The following is a 19,003-nucleotide window of genomic DNA, read 5'->3' as shown; positions in this document are numbered from 1 at the left end:
CTCTTACCACTAGGCTATATTCCCAGCCCCTTTTTTTACTTCTTATAATGGGCATATGTAATGATTTAAGTTTTAGTTTTTATTTATTTATTTTTGACAGTCATGGAGCTTAAACTCAGGGCCTGGGTGCCATCCCTATGTTTCTTTTGCTCAAGGCTAGCACTCTACCACGTAAGCCACAGTGCCACTTCTGAGTAGTTTATTGGAGACAAAGAGTCTCACAGACTTTCCTGCCTAGGCTGGCTTTGAACTGTGATCTTCTCAGATCTCAGCCTCCCGAGCAGCTAGGATTACAGGTGTAAGTCACCGGTGATTTAAATTTTATAATTAAGTAAAAAGACAAGCTATCAGCACATTTAACTACTAAAAAGGAAAGATAATTGTTGGATTTTCTTTCTTTTTTTTTTTTTGGCCAGTCCTGGGGCTTAGACTCAGGGCCTGAGCACTGTCCCTGGCTTCTTTTTGCTCAAGGCTAGCACTCTGTCACTTGAGCCACAGCGCCACTTCCAGCCGTTTTCTGTATATGTGGTGCTGGGGAATTGAACCCAGGGCCTCATGTATACGAGGCAAGTACTCTTGCCACTAGGCCATATCCCCAGCCCCAATTGTTGGATTTTCATATTTGGATCTGACTTCTTTCTGGATAATCATTTGTCTAAGGTAAGATACATGTTAGAAGGCAGTGGACTAAATCAAATCACATTTAAGGTCTCTACACCATTTTCTTTTTCATTTACCATCACAGATAATAACCAGGTAGAGGCAACTTTTTAGCCAAAGGATTACATTAGATAGGTACACATGTACAAGAAGTGAAACATTGACCACTACAAACCCAATGAAATCAGTGAGTACAAAGGGCAAAGGAAAATGAAGAAAAGCATTAGCAACAAAAGGAACAGATGAACTGCTGTCTAAGCCACTGTGGGAGTTTTTTCTGGCCAACTCTGAGATACCCAACCCATAGTCTGGCAATAAAAACAATTGATAGGCTCCTGCAAAACAAGTCATATTCCTGGCAGTTCACAAACAAAAGTAATTTATCTGTTTTCAAGCAAGAGACTATTCTCCTGGGGTATAGTTGGGTGAGGCCCTCAGCAATTCATTTCTCAGACTGTTTCTAAAATAGTTTTTTTTTTTTTTTTTTTTTTTTGCCAGTCTTGGGGTTTGAACTCAGGGTCTGGGCACTGTCCCTGAGCTTCTTTTGCTCAAGGCTGGCACTCTATCACCTGAGCCACAGCGCTACTTCCAGCCTTTTCTGTTTATGTGGTACTAAGGAATTGAACCCAGAGCTTCATGCATGTTAGCACTCTACTACTAAGTCACATTCCCAACCCCATAAATGGGTTTCCTCTAATAATTTTACCTACCCTTCTAAATTTCTCAAAAGGTACTTATTTGCTTGTTCCTTATATATAAAAACATAAAACACTGAAATGGTGTCAAAAATGATTTTCTAAAAGGTCCAGAAATGATAACTATGATAATATTGCATGGAAATAATACTAAAAACAGTGACCTTTGGAAACAACATCTGTGCTATACCATTAAGAAATAAAACAAATACTCACCATAGCCTCAACGTCAGCCCAAGTCGTATTTTCTGGATCCGAAACCAAAAAGCTTTGAGTTTCATTTTTAAAAGTCACATTTAGAGTAACTTGTAGTTCCATGCTCTGGGGCTGGAGTTAAGGAGATAGATGGAGAGACAGAGAGAGGGATAGGATGGGGAGAAAACACATTAGAAAGGTTCTATAAATTGCAGAAATAGTCATTCAACAAACATTGTGAAGATCTAACAACATGGATGAGGCTTGAGAGACAACAGCAAACGAGAAACAATTCTCTTTCAGAATCGCAATCTAGAAGATGGTTTAAATTAAATCTCAGTGATAAATAGGAAACTTTTTTTTTCCTGGTCCTGGGACTTGAAGTCTGGGCTTAGGTGCTGTCCTTCAGCTTTTTTGCTCAAGGCTAGTGCTCTATCACTTGAGCCACAGCTACACTTCCAGCCTTTTTAGTAGTTAATTGGAGATGAGAGAGTCACATAGATTTTCCTGCTTGGGATGGCTCGGAACTGTGATCCTCACAAACATGGCTTCTGGCACCTGGCTAGTAATTGTTTCTCCTAAGAAATAAAGATATTTGTGTCTAAAGTGTGCCATAAAGATTTGTATTTAAACAACCCACAATAACTATTATTTAACTCTTATTAAAGTTATTAGGAACTTCTACACTAAAAAAAAAAAAAAAAAGTTAAGCCAGGAAGTGTGGCACACACATGTAGTCTTAGGTATTCCAGAGAATGAGACAAGATTACTTAAGCCTTCTAGTTTGAAGTCAGCCGAGGTAGCACAATACATTAAAAAAAAAATTTTTTTTGCCAGTCCTGGGGCTTGAACTCAGGGCCTGAGCACTGTCCCTAGCTTCTTCTTGCTCAAGGCCAGCACTCTACCATTTGAGCTACAGTGCCACTTCCGGCTTTTTCTGTATATGTGGTGCTGAGGAGTGGAACCTAGGGCTTCATGCATGCTAGGCAGGCATGCTAGACCATGTTCCCTGGCCGCATAGTACCATCTTGTTTCAAATTTTTAAAAAAAGTCTGCCAAGAGAATTTTATATTGTAACCATACTTTAAAAAGTAATCTAGCATTTAAATTTTTCTGTGGATTTTTACTGCAGGTTTTTTTGTTCCAGTACACAAGCTTGAACTCAGGACCTAGGTGTTGTACCTTAGTTTTTCTGCTCAAGGCTAGCACTCTACCCCTTGAGCCAAAGTTCCACTTCTGACATTTTTGGTGGTTAATTGGAGGCTCTTTCCTGCTTGGGCTGGCTTTGAACAACAATCCTAAGATTTTAGCCTTCTGAGTAACTAGGATTATAAGCAGTTGTGTAGTTTTGCTTTTATTGCATTTTATAGAACTTGGCTCATAATTGTAATCCTATCTACTCAGGAGGCTGAGATCTGAGGTTCAAAGCCATCCTAGGCAGGAAAGTCCATGAAACTCTTATCTCCAATAACTTACTCAGAAAAAGCCAGAAGTGGCACTATGGCTCACATGGTATTGTTAGTCTTGAGCAAAAGAAGCTCAAGGACAGTGCCTGTGGCCTGAGTTCAAGCCCCAGGACTAGTTAAAAAAAAAAAAAAGGAACTTGGTAGGTTAAGTATTCATAGATGAAGATATCAAAATATATAAAACAAGCAAGGATTCTAGGTGGACACAGCAGCATATGCCTGTAACACTAGTACTCAGGAAGCAGAAGCAAGAGGATTTTGAGTTCTAGGCCAGCGTAAGCTAGCTACACAGTGAGTTCTAAGCTAACCTGTAGTATACAGTGAGAACCTGTCTCAAACAAAACAAGCTAGAGGCAGAACTCAGCAGTAGAACATATGACTAGCAAGTGGGAGGCTATAAGTTCAAACCTCAGTAGCAACCCCTCCAAGAAAAACACCCAAGCAAACAAAAATCAAAGCAGTGTAAAACAAAGCAAAAAGCCACAACATATTTATTGAGGGAAGATTAAAAGGTACATGTCAGTAAAGATAGTATCTGTTCCTGTGCATCTGTCAACTAGCTTCCACAATTTCCAACTCAGGCCTAATTTCACTATAGTAATACCCTTTCCTTATTACTTACTATTTGAATATGTATATATGCTGCTGGGGATAGAACCAAGGCCTGAGGCATGCCAGGCAGGCTGCTCAATCACTGAGCCACCATCTCTAGCTCCCAAGACATTTGTAAACCTATAAATAATTATAAGACAGATTTAAAATAAAAAACAGTATACCACAGCAGCACATTCGTGGTTTGGATCTATAATCCTAGCTATTTAGGAGGCTGAGATCTGAGGTTCAAAGCTAGCCAGCCAGACAAATCCAATAAGCAATCACCAAAAAGCTAGAACTCAAGAGCTCAAGGCCAGAGACCATGAATATTCAAGCCCCAGTAGTAGCATAAAAAAAGTCAAAAAATAAAATCTACTTAGGTTAAACTTTTTTTTTTTTTTTTTTAAAAAAGAGGAAATGTATGTTTCTTGGATTTTGACCTCAGGGCCTCAAGCTTTCAGGGAGGTGCTATATATATCATACTGAGCCATGCTCTTGGATTTATTCATTTATTGTACCAGTCCTGGGGCTTGAACTCAGGGCCTGGGTGCTGTCCCTAGCTTTTTTTTTTTTTTTTTTTTTTTGGCCAGTCCTGGGCCTTGGACTCAGGGCCTGAGCACCATCCCTGGCTTCTTCCCGCTCAAGGCTAGCACTCTGCCACCTGAGCCACAGCGCCCCTTCTGGCCGGTTTCCATATATGTGGTGCTGGGGAATCGAACCGAGAGCTTCATGTGTAGGAGGCAAGCACTCTTGCCACTAGGCCATATTCCCAGCCCTCCCTAGCTTTTTTTGCTCAAGGCTAGGACTAACACTTGAGTCACAGCTTCACTTAAGCTCCTTTGCTGATTAATAGGAAATAAGGGTCTCTGGGACTTTCCTGCCCAAGCTGGTTTCAAACCTTATTCCTCAGATCTCAGCCTCCTGAGTAGCTAAGATTACAGGTGTGAGTCACCAGTGCCTGGCTAACTTACTTATTTTTTACTTTTATTTTTTGCCAGTCCTGGAGCTTGAACTCAGGGCCTAGGCACTTTCACTGAGCTTTTTTGATCAAGGCTAGTGATCTACCACTTGAGCCACAGCGCCACTTCTGAATTTTCTGTTTATGTGGTACTGAGGAACCAATACAGGGCTCCATGCATGCTAGGGCAAGCACTCTACCACTAAGCCACCTTCCCAGCCCATTTTTTTTTCCTGGTCATGATGCTTGAACTGAGGGCCTGGGCACTGACCCTGAGCTTTTCTGCTCAAGGTTAGCATTCTACTATTTTGAGCCACAACTCCACTTCCAGTTTTCTGATGGTTAATTGTAGGTAAGAATTTCCCAGCCTTTCCTGCCCAGGCTGGCTTTGAACAGTATCTCAGCTTCTACAGTAGCTAGGATTGTAGGCATGAGCCACCAGCACCCTTACTTATTTTTAAGATTTTGCTTATCAGTTCTATCTGTTGAATTGATTTTTATAACTTTATGAAAAAATTGTAATGGAAAAATGTTTCACGTGTATGCAGTGTGTGTGTGTGGGGGGGGCCTCTCATGAGTTTTTTGCTCAGGAATGGCCTTGAATGGATTGACCTCTGCTTCTGGAGTCATTAGGATTACAGACGCAATCCATCTTTACTGGCCATTATAAACATATTTTTAATCTGCAGCTACAGAAAGCCCATTTTGCTCCAGGCACAAGATATAAGAGGTGAAGAGAATTAAGTTTTATGGGGAGTGAACCTGAGGGATGGGAAGACTTGAGTTTCAGATACACCTCTGGCACAGCATTAACTATGTAACTACGGGCAAGTCAATAAATCTCTGAGCTTCAGTTATTTAATCTGTAAAACAAGGCTAATAACTCTGCTTTGCCTCTTTCACAATGTTATTGAAAGGATTAAAAAAAAAAGCAGATGAGGAAACTGGGAGTGTAGCCAGTGGTAAACTGAGTGCCAGTGTATAAAAGGCTATAGGTTCAATTCCCAGCCACACACACACATAGTGTACAAGTTCTTTGAAACCATTATTAAAATCTAAAAATTACAACAAACCAGGCCTTAAGACCTTAAAATAGAGCCAGGCACCAGTGGCTCATGCCTATAATCCTAGCTACTCAGGAGGCCAAGATCTGAGGATCTCCGTTCAAAGCCAGCCTAGGACAGGAAAGTCCTGGAGACTCTTATCTCCAATTAACTTCCAGTAAACCAGAAGTGGACCTGTGGCTCAAAGTGGCAGAGGGCTAGCCTTGAGCAAAAAAAGCACAGGGATAGGGCCTAGGGCCTAAGTTCAAGCACCATGACAAAAGAAAACAAAACAAAACAACAAAAACCTAAAAATAGTTTTAAATAGTCTACTGCACATACCACAGATATAACTGAGACTGTCATTTTAAGAACTTGAATTCTGGGGCTGGGGATATAGCCTAGTGGCAAGAGTGCCTGCCTCGGATACACGAGGCCCTAGGTTCGATTCCCCAGCACCACATATACAGAAAACGGCCAGAAGCGGCGCTGTGGCTCAAGTGGCAGAGTGCTAGCCTTGAGCGGGAAGAAGCCAGGGACAGTGCTCAGGCCCTGAGTCCAAGGCCCAGGACTGGCCAAAAAAAAAAAAAAAAAAAAAAGAACCTGAATTCTCATGGATACTGATTTTTTCCCCATTCTTTGTCTTCACCTAAAGTTCACTGCCAAAATAAGACCAGTCTCTAGAAATCAATCCTGCTGCTATCCAGTATTTATTCACATGAAATGAAATTTTTGGGATCTTAAGATTTGGACAGAATCCTTGTCATTCCCCCCCCCATATTGGGGGGGAAAATTCAGAGAAGTGACTGACTCAGTCTGCTAAAAGTGAACATTCTGAAATAGATTCCCATTTTATAACTTCAAGAAATTTCCACATTTTTGAGTTTGAAAGGAAACTTATCTTCCTTTTTTTCCTTCAAATTACACAAATGGAAATTAGTTTAGATACTTTGGAGTTCATCCAGCTGGCTTGCCAATGGCAGAAAACAGGAAGTGGGAAATTCTAGCTTGCCTGGACCATATCCAAGTCTTCATAAAGAACTGCTTATCTCTTGGCTTACATATAAAAATCTGCCTTTCTTTTGGCTTCCATGTGGAAATGCTTTCAGCAACAGCATTAATCTTGAACTTGTGGAAAACATGAAAGTTATAGTTAGGCTCATCTGTTCCTGTAGGTTTACAGTCAGCAATCAGGTTGGGGCCTAAGCCTTTAGCATTTACAGCTAGCATTTTGTTTGTTCGTTTTGGACAGTCCTAGGGCTTGAACTCAAGGCCTGAGCACTGTCCCTGACTTCTTTTTGCTCAAGGCTAGCTATTCTACCACTTGAGCCACAGTGCCACTTCTGGCTTTTTTTCTATATATGTGGTGCTGAGGTATCGAACCCAGGGCTTCATTTATGCCAAGCAAGCAGTCTACTACTAGGCCATAGTCCCAATCTTACAGCTGGTGTTTTAAGTTCAGGCTCCTGACTCACCTTCACTTAGCACAAATCAGCTTTTCTTCTATGATCTAAGTCGCCAACAAATACCTTTAATGAAGCAGACTTGAGACCTTGAGCTATATGTTGAGACTATACAAGCTCTCTAGGCTTTAAAAATGGGTGACTTGGGGCCTGGAATGCAATTCAAATGGCAGAGTGTCAGGCTTTATCCTAGGTTCAATCCCGGTAGAAGAGAAGGGGGAGGAGGATGGAAGGGGAGAGTGTGACCTGAAAGCTGGATATCTGACAAAATGGAAAACCGGGGCCTTTCCAACATCAAAATTGGTGCCAGACTAATATCTCTTTAAGATGGTCTCAAAACGAGGAGGTTGTGTGTGTGTGTGTGGGGGTGTAATGTCATATCCCCCAAGTTGCCATATCCCTCAATTGCCATTTCCTAGCACTTCATCCCCCAAAGTGTCACAATCCCCTGAAGACTCATTTTCTTTGCCTAGGCCCTCTTTCTGTACTGAGGAATCTTGACCTTCTCCCATCAGAAGCTAGGCATTCTGGGCCACTGCCTCTCCAACCCTCGCGTGTTGTCCCACCCCCACGGTCCCTCACCACACGAACGGCCTTTTTTTTTCCGCCCCACAATCTGGTCACTGAAAGATCGGCTGCCCAAGACAGGGAAAAAGTCACCCCTCTTTGTAAGATTTCTCCCTTTAACTTCCCCCCTAAAAGTCCTACAAGACCGACTAAACCCCACTAGTGGGTAACCGCAGCAACTTCCTTACCAGCTTCCCGCCCCCGGGGGGCGCCTGCCTGAGGCCAGTGCAAGGACCGTTCGCTGCCAGTTCTGCTGCTATCCCTGCGGGGCGAATCTAACATGGCGGATCGAGACAGGACCTAGTCCCCTGTTTCTCCGAGCGTCCGACAAGATGATTGGCTTTTACGGCACGTCCCTCAAAATCAGCACCCCATTGATTGGTTGAAGCTCTGTTGGCGGGGGCGGGGCAGAAGCAATATGAGCCGTACAACAATAACAAACACCGAGGCTGAGGGGTGGAACTTCAAATGCGCAGACGTGGTCGGGGGCGGATTTCCCCTTCCCAGCTGAGTGGACGCCCTCGGCCTTCCCATAGGTCATTGGCCTTTGGAGGACTGAATGGGAATTGTAGGGCTCTTCAGGTTCTCTCGCCTAGGTACGAAAGGTCTAATCTCCAGTGTAATCAACTGGGCTGCTGTGAGAGTCGTGCCCACTTCGAATGTCGGAAGCCCTTGCCTATAAGACAAGGAACACTGTGACAAAAGCTTTCCGTTCCGCAATGCATGCTGCAAATCGTAGGTTTACAAACACATACACCCACATTCTTTTATTAGTTTAAACTGGAGACGTCCATTGCAGCGGAAAGGCCTGTTTAGGCGACTGCTTTTTGTACTATCCTGAGCTCAGATTGCCTTCGCAAGTGGCGATTCTGTCCATTACTTCGACGTAATAAGCCTCAGCCGGAAGCGTTGACGAGAGGGGGCGGGTGCTTAATAGAAAACTCAGAATTATTTATCTTCCGTCTCTTTTTGATCACGTCATGGATAGGCGGAACGAGCGACCAATCATGAGCGTCGAACGACTCGGCTTATTTTTACTCCGCCCTTCCGCTAACGTGTCTTGATCCAGCGTTTCTAGAGGCTGTAGCTTAACGGTAGAGCCGCTGGTTTCCGTGACGACTGAAAGCGCGGGAATTACAGATAAATTTTAATTGCGACTGCGCAACGCTGTGATTCTGCAGAAACGTTGTGCGCTGAGGACCTTCCGAAGTTTCAGATAACTGGAACCCTGGATCTGGGAAGCCTGGATGTTTTTCTCTGGGCAAAGGTGGAAGAGCCAAGAGCCCTGGGGTAGGGAGTTAGGCCCAAAGGTTGCCCCTGGCGACCAGCAGGAAAGTGGGCGTTGGGTGGGCGGTCGTGTGAAGGAGGCTGTGGGGGATTGGAACCTGAGGGGCCTAAGATGTATTGGTGTCAGAAATCCTCGGGGAGGGTTAATTTGTGGCTCACAGAAGGAGTTCTGGGAATAAGAAAGAGGTTAAGGTGTTTGCCTCTAAGAGGACACCAAAAAGGAAGAAGGGGGAGGGGGTGTCTGTGGTAAGAGAAGCAGACAAAACTGCGAAAGAGATCTCTTGAGAAGTACTGGATCTAAACCAGGCGTTGGTGGCTCACGCCTGTAATTCTAGCTACTCAGGAGATTGAGATCTGAGGATCGTGGTTCTAAGCCAACCCGGGCATTAAAGTATGGGAGACCCTTATCTCCAATTACCACCAGAAAGCCAGCAATTGGAGGGCTAGCCTTGAACTCGAGAATCTCAGGGACAGCACCAGGACCAGCACACACAAATGGGTACATAAACGTTTTCCAAAAAGGACTAGAAGGAAGTATGGAGAGAGGAGGTTGTATAACAGAACCTTTTGGAGAGATGTTTTTAGGGTGAGGATCTGGAGATGAGGTGGGTTTAGGCTATTGGGAAACCAATGGAGACGGGTGAAGAGGTCGGGGAACTGTTGGCTGGTGATTTGATTTTGTGTTGTGTTGGTTTTGAGGCTTGAACTCAGGGCCCGGGCACTGTCCTTATTTTTCCTCAAGACTAGCATGGTACCACTTGAGCCACAGATCCACTAATGGCTTTTTTGGTAGTTAATTGGAAATAAGAGTTTCATCAACTTTCCTGTGTGGCCTGCCTTCCAACCTTGATCCTCAGATCTCAGCTTCTTTTTTTTTTTTTGCCAGTCCTGGGGCCTGAGCACTGTCCTTGGCTTCTTTTCTGCTCAAGGCTAGCATTCTACCACTTGAGCCACAATGCCACTTCTGGCCTTTTTGCATATATGTGGTGCTGAGGAATCGAACCCAGGGCTTCATGCATACAAGGCAAGTACTCTACTGCCAAGCCACATTCCCAGCCCCTCAGCCTCTTAAGTAGCTAGGATTACAGGTGTGTGCCACCAAGTGCTTGGCTGGACTTTTCTTTTTAAACAAAATGATAATTGTCAGTTCTGAGGTTGGTATAATTCTAAAGCACTCCATTCTTACATTTCTGTTACTTAGCAATAGTAGATAATCTGCTATACTTTAAAACCTTTTAAAGCAGTCTATTTACATGTGCTTTAAAATTTATGTGTTAAAGTTGGAACAGAAAGAAATGGATTCATCTTCAGCTCGAGTTGAAGAAGTACAACATGTCCTTAGTGCTATGCAGAAAATCTTAGAGTGTCCAATATGGTAAGTCAACACAATAATTTATTAATTTGGGATTCTTGCTTATATGATTATTTTTTAAACAAATGAGTAGAATTGTCTTTGCATACTAAGAAGGAAAATATACAGTAAATCTTAAGCTCAGACTGCTAAAAAATATTTTTTGCCAGTCCTGGGGCTTGAACTCTGGGCCTGGGCACTGTCCTTGAACTTCTTTTGCTCAAGCCCAGCATTGAACCACTGGAGCCCACAGCTCCACTTCTGGCTTTTTCTGTTTATGGGATATTGAGGAATTGAACCCAGGACTTCATGGATACTAGGCAAACACTGTACCACTAAGCCACATTGCCAGCCCAGACTGCTAAAATTTTAACCAAAGAGCTTTAAAAATATAGAAAAGTCCTCCTTTTTTTTTTTTGCCAGTTCTGGGGCTTGGACTCAGGGCCTGAGCACTGTCCCTGGCTTCTTTTTTTGCTCAAGGCTAGCATTCTGTCACTTGAGCCACAGTGCCACTTCTGGCTGTTTTCTGTATATGTGGTGCTGGGGAATTGAACCCAGGGCCTCATGTATACAAGACAAGCACTCTTCATCACTAGGCCATATCCCCAGATCCAGTCCTCCTTTTTCTTCACTCTTCTTCTCTCCTCCTTTCATCCTTTTTTAGGACATACAGCTCCTTTTCCAGTCCACAAACTGTCTGGACTGGAACAGAAGTCTAATTTAGACTGAGTGCCATTTAGGCTTTTCTTTCATTTCTGGAACTGGCTTAAGCTGGGCATCAGTGGCTCACACCTGTAATTCTAGCTACTTAAGAGGCTGAGATCTGAGGATCGCAGTTTGAAGCCAGCCAGCCCAAGCAAGAAACTCCATGAGACTCTTATCTCCAATTAGACACTAAAAAAGCCAGAAGTAGAGGAGTAGCTCAAGTGCTAGAGCACTTGCCTTGTGCAAAAAATGCTCAGAAACAGGACCTAGGCCCTGAATTCAAGTACCTGGACCAACACCCCCTAAAATAAAAACAAAACATATATATGTTTTGACATTTAATTGATAGACCCTCCAAGATCTTTGGGGATTACGTGTTTTGTTTTTGTGTGTATGTATCCCAGTACTCTGACTCAGCTTTTTCCATTCACAGGTGGTGCTCTCTCTACCACTTGAGAAACACTTTCACTTTCAGCTTTTTGCTAGTTATTAGAGATTTGTCTGCCAAGGCTGGCTTTGAACCACAATCTTCAGATCTCAACCTACTGAGTAGCTAGGATTATAGGCATGAGCCACCACCAAGTAGCTTGGAGATTATTAGTTTTTATGTGTAATTTGTAAAAAATATATATTTAAAAGCATACCTCAGGATTAGGGTTATAGTTCAGTAATAGAGCACTTAACTTGCCTAGCATACTTTAGGCTCTGAGTTTAATCCACAGCACAGTGAATGAATGAATGAATGAATGACTCTGAGAAGAGAGTCCATAGTACAGTGAAGGATAAGAAACCCAAATAGTCATTAGATGATCTCTACAATTTCTCTACAACCTATAAAATAAATGGAAATCCATATGTGAGACTATCTTGATTAAAAAGCCAGAAAGGAACATTAGAATTAGTGCCTTTCTTCTCTACTTCTGTTTTCCACTCTGTAGTATACTTAACTCTCAAATGTTCTTCAAACATGTAACATATTTTCTTGCTGCTACTTCTGAGTTGTTAGGCTTCCTATTTCTTCTGCCTAGATGTTTGTACACTGATAAGTACATCCTTTCAAAATCTTGATTCATATAACACCTTTCAAAGAGACCTCTATTAATAGTAATCCTGTTTTCAATTGCAACACTCTTTAGGATCCATATGCCTTTTTTCTGCTTTAGTGTTCTCTGTTACATTTGTTACTATCTGTTATGCTACAACAAATTGTATAACATATTATTATACAATTTGATCATCCTTTTTCTCCATCCCTACAGAATATAAATTTCATGCAGGTTTTTGTTACCTTTAGTACTTAGGACATAGTAACCATTTACCATACTAAATTAATGGTAAACTCAGTTGTTTCTTTAATAGTTTGTTATTCCTTGAGCCCAGGGCCTCTTGCATGCTAAGTATATGCTTAATATGAAAGTACATCCAGCCCTATTTTTGTTTTAGTATGATGATCGTTATTACTTGGCAACATTTGAAAAATAGCCTCAGTTAAGAATATAAATTCAAGTACATTTGCCTGTGTGCTTTGTGAAAGTTGTTTTTCACATACAGAGTCAAGTTAATAAGATGAAGGAAAATGCAAATTGTGTTCTCAGAAATACAAGATTTATAAGTAACTATCTTTTCTCTGTCCCTCAGCATTTCAGCTAAACAAAAACAAAAGAGCTAAAAGAGATTTACAGCCTAATTTATGAAATATCAGAACCAGGGAAGCAGAAAATAACACTGTAGGAAAAGATTGCTTTTGAAAAGCACAAGATTTACTGAAGATAATTATAAAGAGTGATCAAAAAGTCTTCCATATTATGGCATTTGGGTCCATTTGTCTTACATTCCCAGGAGACTCTGTCATAAAAATGTAATGTTCTTTCTCATTCTGGAAAATTAAACCATCAATTAAAATATTTGATACTTAAAACTTAAAGATGTAAAAATGAAAGGTACTGCCGCTACTGCCAAGTTTTTTTTTTTTTAATTTCAATCAACTGTTTGATTAACTATCTTGCATTCCTGGTTTCTCCTTTCTTTGTGACAATTGTATCAAATCTTTAATCCTCCTACCAACTGTTGAGCTGTAGACTAGCCTTTAGCCTTTATTTTTTTATTTTTTTTTTTGCCAGTCCTAGAGCTTAAACTCTAGGTCTAGGCACTGTCCTTGAGCTTTTAGTGTCCAAGGCTAGCTCTCTACCACTTGAGCCACACCTTCAGTTCCATCTTTCTGTGGTAATTGGAGATAAGAGTCTTACAGACATTCCTGCCTGGCTGGCTTTTAACCCTAATCCTCAGATCTCAGTCTCCTGAGTGGCTAGGATTACAGATATGAGCCATTGGTGTCCAGATTCCTGTGTCACTTGTTTTTTGTTTTTGTCAGTTGTGAGACTTGAACTCAGGGCCTGGGAGCTGTCTCTGAGCTGTTTCGCTCAAGGCTAACCCTCTACCACTTTGAGCCACAGCTCTACTCTGGTTTTCTTGTGGTTAATTGAAGATAAGAGTCTCAGACTTTTCTGCTTGGGCTGGCTTTGAATCACAATCTGAGGATTGCAGCTTTCTGAGTAGCTAAGGATTACAAGTGTGAGCCACCACCTGCTCTTGAGTTACTTTTATAGTAAATATTTACTCTCACCAGAACCTAGAAGAGGGAACATTATGATTTCTTTTATTCTTTTCATTTCTGTTTCATCTTAAAGCTATTTCTTCAATAGTCATTACCTTTTTATTTTGTTTGTATGTGTGCCAATCTGGGGGCTTGAACTTAGGGCCTGAGTAGCTAGGATTACAGGAGGGAGCCACCAGTGCCAGGCACCTCTTTATATATTGTAGTTAAAATCTGTTCAAGGTTTTTGTTTACAATGTGTTTGTATAGCTTAGATTATAATTACCATACTGAAATATAATTATTTCAGAATTGAGTCAGTGGTGAGAAAGAAAGCCATCTGGTATCTGAGCTAAATCCAATTTCTTTTACTAAGAATTTCCTTGATCTCTAACATGCCTCAGAAATAGTGATTTAGTCACAAATAGGAGTTCTCTTTGTTGGCATTGTTTTTATTCTCACAATAACTCCAGAAGACTGCCAGGTGGGAGACTGAAGAAAGCTGAAGTAGAACACTTAGCCTGAATAGGTACTCTGCTAATAAAGAGTTGGTAGTGGAAACTCAGCCTTCTGTCTTAGTCCAGTGTTTTTCTTTCCATTGCCCTTGTGCTGCGTCAGAAATCCCATGATTATAAGAGTTAGATTACCAAACCCTTTACAACGAGGGTATTGTTCCCCAGCTTTTCTTGTGATCCTTTTCTCTAAGCAGCTAAACATGTAATGAATGAAACTATATTCCTCTCACACTGTTGGGTTACCTCTTCTTTGATACCTTGCCTGGACCCAAAATCTGTTTCTAAAGCTCACATTGAGAACACACACATTGTACTCCATGAGCCCTCTATCCTGCTTTCTTTTCTTCTTTGTTTCTTTCTTTCCTCCGTGTGTGTGTGTGTGTGTGTGTGTGTGTGTGTGCTGGGCTTGAGACTTGAGCTCAGGGTCTGGGCACTGTCTTCAGCTTTCTGCTCAAGAATAGCACTCTTCTACTTCACAGAGCTCCAATTCTGGATTTTTTTTTTTTTTTGTTAATCGGAGATGAGATTCTCATGGACTTTATGCCCAGGCTGCTTCAAACCGCAGTCTTCAGATCTCAACCTCCTCAGCCCTAGGATTGTAGGCATGAACCACCAGTGTCTCCCTCTCTCTCTTTTTTTAAATCACTATCCTTTTTTCTCCTACTTACAACATCAAAAATATTTACTCAATGAAGGCAGGCTTTCTTTTAGAAATACTGCTGTATTTTCATTCCTAAAAACTGCTGTGGGGCTGGGAATGTGGCCTAGTGATAGAATGCTTGTCCAGCATACATGAAGCCCTGGGTTCGATTCTTCAGCACCACATATACAGAAAAAAGCCAGAAGTGGCGCTGTGGCCCAAGTGGTAGAGTGCTAGCCTTGAGCAAAAAGAAGCCAGGGACAGTCCTCAGGCCCTGAGTTCAAGCCCCAGGACTGGCAAAAAAAAAGCCTTGAAATTTTCCCTATAAATTAATAGGAAAATATGGAAATTACCATAAAAAGACAATCCCATAGAAAAGTACTTGGAGGAATTCTAAAAGAAATATACAGTACCGCCTCCCCATATCCCAGGGGGATACATTCTAAGATCCTCAGTGGATGATCCAGTGGGTTTCTGAAAACACATAGTTCTGAACTCTGTATGCCGTTTTTTCTCCTATGTGTGTTTACCTATGGTGAACTTTCACCCTTTCACTTACAGGAAGCACCATCACTATTGTGCTTTGTGTCCATATTAAGTAAAATAAAGGTTACTTGACTACTAGTGCTCCTACATGTTTGATTTGATAACCCAAACCTCTGCTAAACGAATAACACACAGATAATGAATATGTTTTGGGAAATATGGGGTGAGATTTCATCACATTCTCAAAATGGCCTGCAATTAAAACATATTGCTTTTTTTCTGGAATCTTCCATTTAATATTTCATTTAATCAGCTTTGACTTTTGGGGAGGTACAGAGGACCAAACCCAGGACTTTGTACAAGTGTTTGTCCCTAAGTGCTTTGTCACTAAGCTGCATCTCCAGCTCAGCTAAGCTTTTTTTATATGCTAACAATAATTCTGCATATTGAAGAGATCAGTATACTTCTTTTGTGTCTGAAAGTTCAGTGAGGGTAAAGGATCATGTTTGTTGCTGTTTTCTTAGCTCAGCATACATTTGATAAGTATTGAATGAACTTAAAAGTTGAGCTTCACTATTTTTAAGTGATTTTAAATTTAAATGGTTTTAAATTATTGAGTCTTATTTTCTCTGATTTTTTTCCCCCTTCCTTTCTAGTCTGGAATTAATCAAAGAACCTGTTTCCACAAAGTGTGACCACATATTTTGCAAGTAAGTTTCAATGTTTTTTGTGGCTTCATCATTAGCGTTTGTGCTTTGGCTCTTGAGAGGGAGGGACAGTACTGAGGTTTAAACTCAGGATCACTCACTAGGCAGGTGCTCTACTGCTGAACCACACACGCAGCCATGTGCTTGTTATTTCCAACACAGAAAACACATAATTTTACATAAACTTTAGGTCAGGTTCTTCAATTAAGTGACATCAGAAAATCCAGCTCTACCTCGTGGCTCATATCTGTAATCCTAACTACTTGAGAGGTAGAGAGTGAACCATATTTTTTCAGGCCTGTCTGGGCAAAATGGTCTCAAGACACCATCTGAACAGAAAAATCTGGACATGATGGTACACATTTGTCATCCCACCTATGGGGAAGAAGTATAAACAGGATTTCAGGCTGGCCTGGACAAAATATGAGACCCTAGTAAAAATAAAAATATCCAGGGGCTAAAGGCTAAAGCCATGGCTCAAGAGGTAGAGCACCTGCCTAGCAAGTATGAAGCCCTGAGCTCAAAGAACCCCAGTACTAGAAGAAAAAAAGAGTCCCACTCTATTCATGTGTTCTCAGTACCAACAGTCATCATAAATTGGTTGTAGTTATAGGCTTTTTGTTTTGTTTTGTTTTGTACTTGTGTGCCAGTCTTGGGGTCTGGCCACTGAATTCAGGGCCAGGCTACTATCCCTGAGCATTTGTGTTCAGGGCTAGCACTCTACCACTTCAGCCACAGCTCCACATCTATCCACAGTTGTTCTTAGTAAAGTATTGACATAGCTTATCTGCTTATACAAAGTGACCTAAAAACACTTGGAACGGCTGTTTGGTGTTTGTGTCCAAGGGTAAAAGCAGACTACAAGAGATTGTGAAATGAGAAGGGAAAGAAAAACAGGGTGTAAAATACCACAAGAAATGTACACACTGCCCTACTATGTAACTGTACCCTTTTTGCACAACACCTTGTCAAAAAATTTGTGTTTAATTAATAAATAAATTACAAAAAAAAAGAGATTGTGAAATGAACAAATTACATTTCAACTTTGCCAGTTCCTCCTTTCTGTTCATTTCTGCATGCCCTTCTGCTCTCTCCATTTTAAGGTTCAGTGTTTGTCTGCTTTATGATCCTCCTTTGCAAGGATAGGAGGGAATCTTGATATCAGTTCATATTTATGCTGACATTTATTCATTCAAATTACTCAAATTATATATTCTGTCCTCCATATCTTTGGGTTCTCTATCCACAGAGTCAACTAACCATGGGATGAAAATGGACGGAAAAAAAATTGCACCTGTACTGGACATTCTTTTCATTCTCTAAGAAATTTTGAGCAATAACCATTTAAACAACATTTACATTGTATTAGGTATCATAAATAATCTAGAGATAATCTGAAGTATAGAGGATATTGTACTTATATGTTAATATTGTACCATTTCATATAAGGGGATTGAGCATCTGAAGATTTTTATATATTAATGGGTAGTTTGGGAACCGATCCTGCATACTTAGGGACTCTATTTATATTTACATATTTATAGGGCTTTTCTTCTTGGTTTGTTTTTTTTCTGTTGGTCACGGGGCTTGGATCCAGGGCCTGGGCACTATCTGTAAGCTTTCACTTCAGCCACAGCTCCACTTTCAGCCTTTTTTTTTTTTTTTTTTTTTTTTTTTGCCCGTCCTGGGGCTTGGACTCAGGGTCTGAGCACTGTCCCTGGCTTCTTTTTATTCAAGGCTAGCACGCTACCACTTTGAGCCACAGTGCCACTTTCCGTTTTCTAATGGTTAGGAGATAAGAGTCTATTGGACTTTCCTGCCCAGGCTGGCCTTGAAGTGTGATCCTCATATCTCAGCTTCCTGAGTCGTTAGAATTACAGGGGCCACCAGCACCCAGCTTGGGTCTTTCCCTTTGAAATGAAAATATTTGTTACTTAATGGAAGAATTTCAGAAAAAGTAGAGTAAATAATTTGCCCAAACAGAAAAATCTAATTCTTATCTCCAGTTACCAGCAAAAAGCCAGAAATTAAGGTGTGACTCAAGTAGAAGAGTACCAGCTAGCTGTGAGCAATAAAATCAAAAGTGTGAGCCCTAAATTCAAGTCCCAGTACCAGCATGCAGTATCCGGTACAAAGTCTATTTTCTTCCTAATCCTAAACCCCTGCTGCCTCCTGCTTTCTTCCCCAGACAACCCCAACGGTTACTTTTTACAGATCCTTTTGGGAATTCAGGCATTCTTAACTTGGGGTTCATAACTAGTCCATGAATTTGCTAAAATAATATTCAGTTGTATTAAAAACTGGGCGTATATTTTTTCTCATAAGACCATAATTTTCCTCAGTCTTAGAATGTTTCCATAACCTAAAAAAGGAACAGCTGCTGTGTTAGGGGTAATGAGTACTGGCAGAAACTACAGGAAACATGTTCACTTTGGAGGGATACCCTCTGAGCAAGCACCTCTGCCAGCTGGCTGGGGTCTTCTTTCCTCTGAGTTCTGTCTTTTTATTCTGTTCCAGCAAGGATCCAGAAGCCATTTCTACCTCTTACTCTTTTCCCATGTCATCACTGCTTTAGATTTGCTCCCAACAGTTCCCTTAGGATTGCACAGGGCCTTCTCCCTAGCCAGGACAACATAGGCTTCTTTATCTCTCTTCCAAGAAATTTTACTTTTGTAGCCTTGTGGCCTTCACAACAATACTGCTACTGCCTTCCTTTTTTGTAATATTGGGGTTTCCCACCCAAATCCTAGCACTTGTGTATCTTAGTGCTTCTCAGACTATATGCTGTACAGCCAGTTTCTTCACAGATGGATATTTTGTAATATAAATAAGAAAGTCACAGTATTTTAAAAATTACAAATAGCCAGGTGCTAGTGGCTCATGCCTATAATCTTAGCTACTCTGGATGCTAAAGATCAGGAAAATCAGCCTAAGCAGCAGAGTCCTTGAGATTTTTTTGGGGGTGGTTCTGGGGCTTGAACTCAAGGCCTGGGCTCTGTCCCTAACCCTCTCTGGGCTGAAGGCTAGTGCTTTGCCACTTGAGCCACAATGCCACTTCCGGTTTTTTCGGTTTATATG

The 19,003-nt window shown here is 41.3% G+C and overlaps 2 protein-coding genes across 4 annotated transcripts in view; one reads left to right on the top strand and one right to left on the bottom strand.

The window, feature by feature from the left end:
* Positions 1-7,955, bottom strand: part of Nbr1 (NBR1 autophagy cargo receptor) — a 36,806-nt gene extending 28,851 nt beyond the window's left edge. The window contains exons 1-2 of one of the 3 annotated variants that reach the window (XM_048367009.1): positions 7,830-7,955; positions 1,572-1,682 (exon numbers count right to left, since the gene is read on the bottom strand). In XM_048367009.1, coding sequence (XP_048222966.1) covers positions 1,572-1,673 — 102 coding nt within the window. In that variant the 5' untranslated portion in view covers positions 1,674-1,682; positions 7,830-7,955. Of the gene's footprint in view, positions 1-1,571; positions 1,683-3,012; positions 3,032-7,829 lie in introns of those variants that run through there. The other 2 variants (XM_048367012.1, XM_048367010.1) reach the window with 2 other exon arrangements.
* A 778-nt stretch (positions 7,956-8,733) lies between these two features.
* Positions 8,734-19,003, top strand: part of Brca1 (BRCA1 DNA repair associated) — a 72,916-nt gene continuing 62,646 nt past the window's right edge. The window contains exons 1-3 of the mRNA XM_048367069.1: positions 8,734-8,931; positions 10,209-10,303; positions 15,875-15,928. Coding sequence (XP_048223026.1) covers positions 10,224-10,303; positions 15,875-15,928 — 134 coding nt within the window. The 5' untranslated portion in view covers positions 8,734-8,931; positions 10,209-10,223. The remainder of the gene's footprint in view (positions 8,932-10,208; positions 10,304-15,874; positions 15,929-19,003) is intronic.

This window comes from Perognathus longimembris, chromosome 17, assembly GCF_023159225.1.
Source record: "Perognathus longimembris pacificus isolate PPM17 chromosome 17, ASM2315922v1, whole genome shotgun sequence".
Taxonomy (NCBI): Eukaryota; Metazoa; Chordata; class Mammalia; order Rodentia; family Heteromyidae; genus Perognathus; species Perognathus longimembris.
Note: the sequence above shows the minus strand (reverse complement) of the source record. Positions and strands in the feature narration are given on the sequence as shown.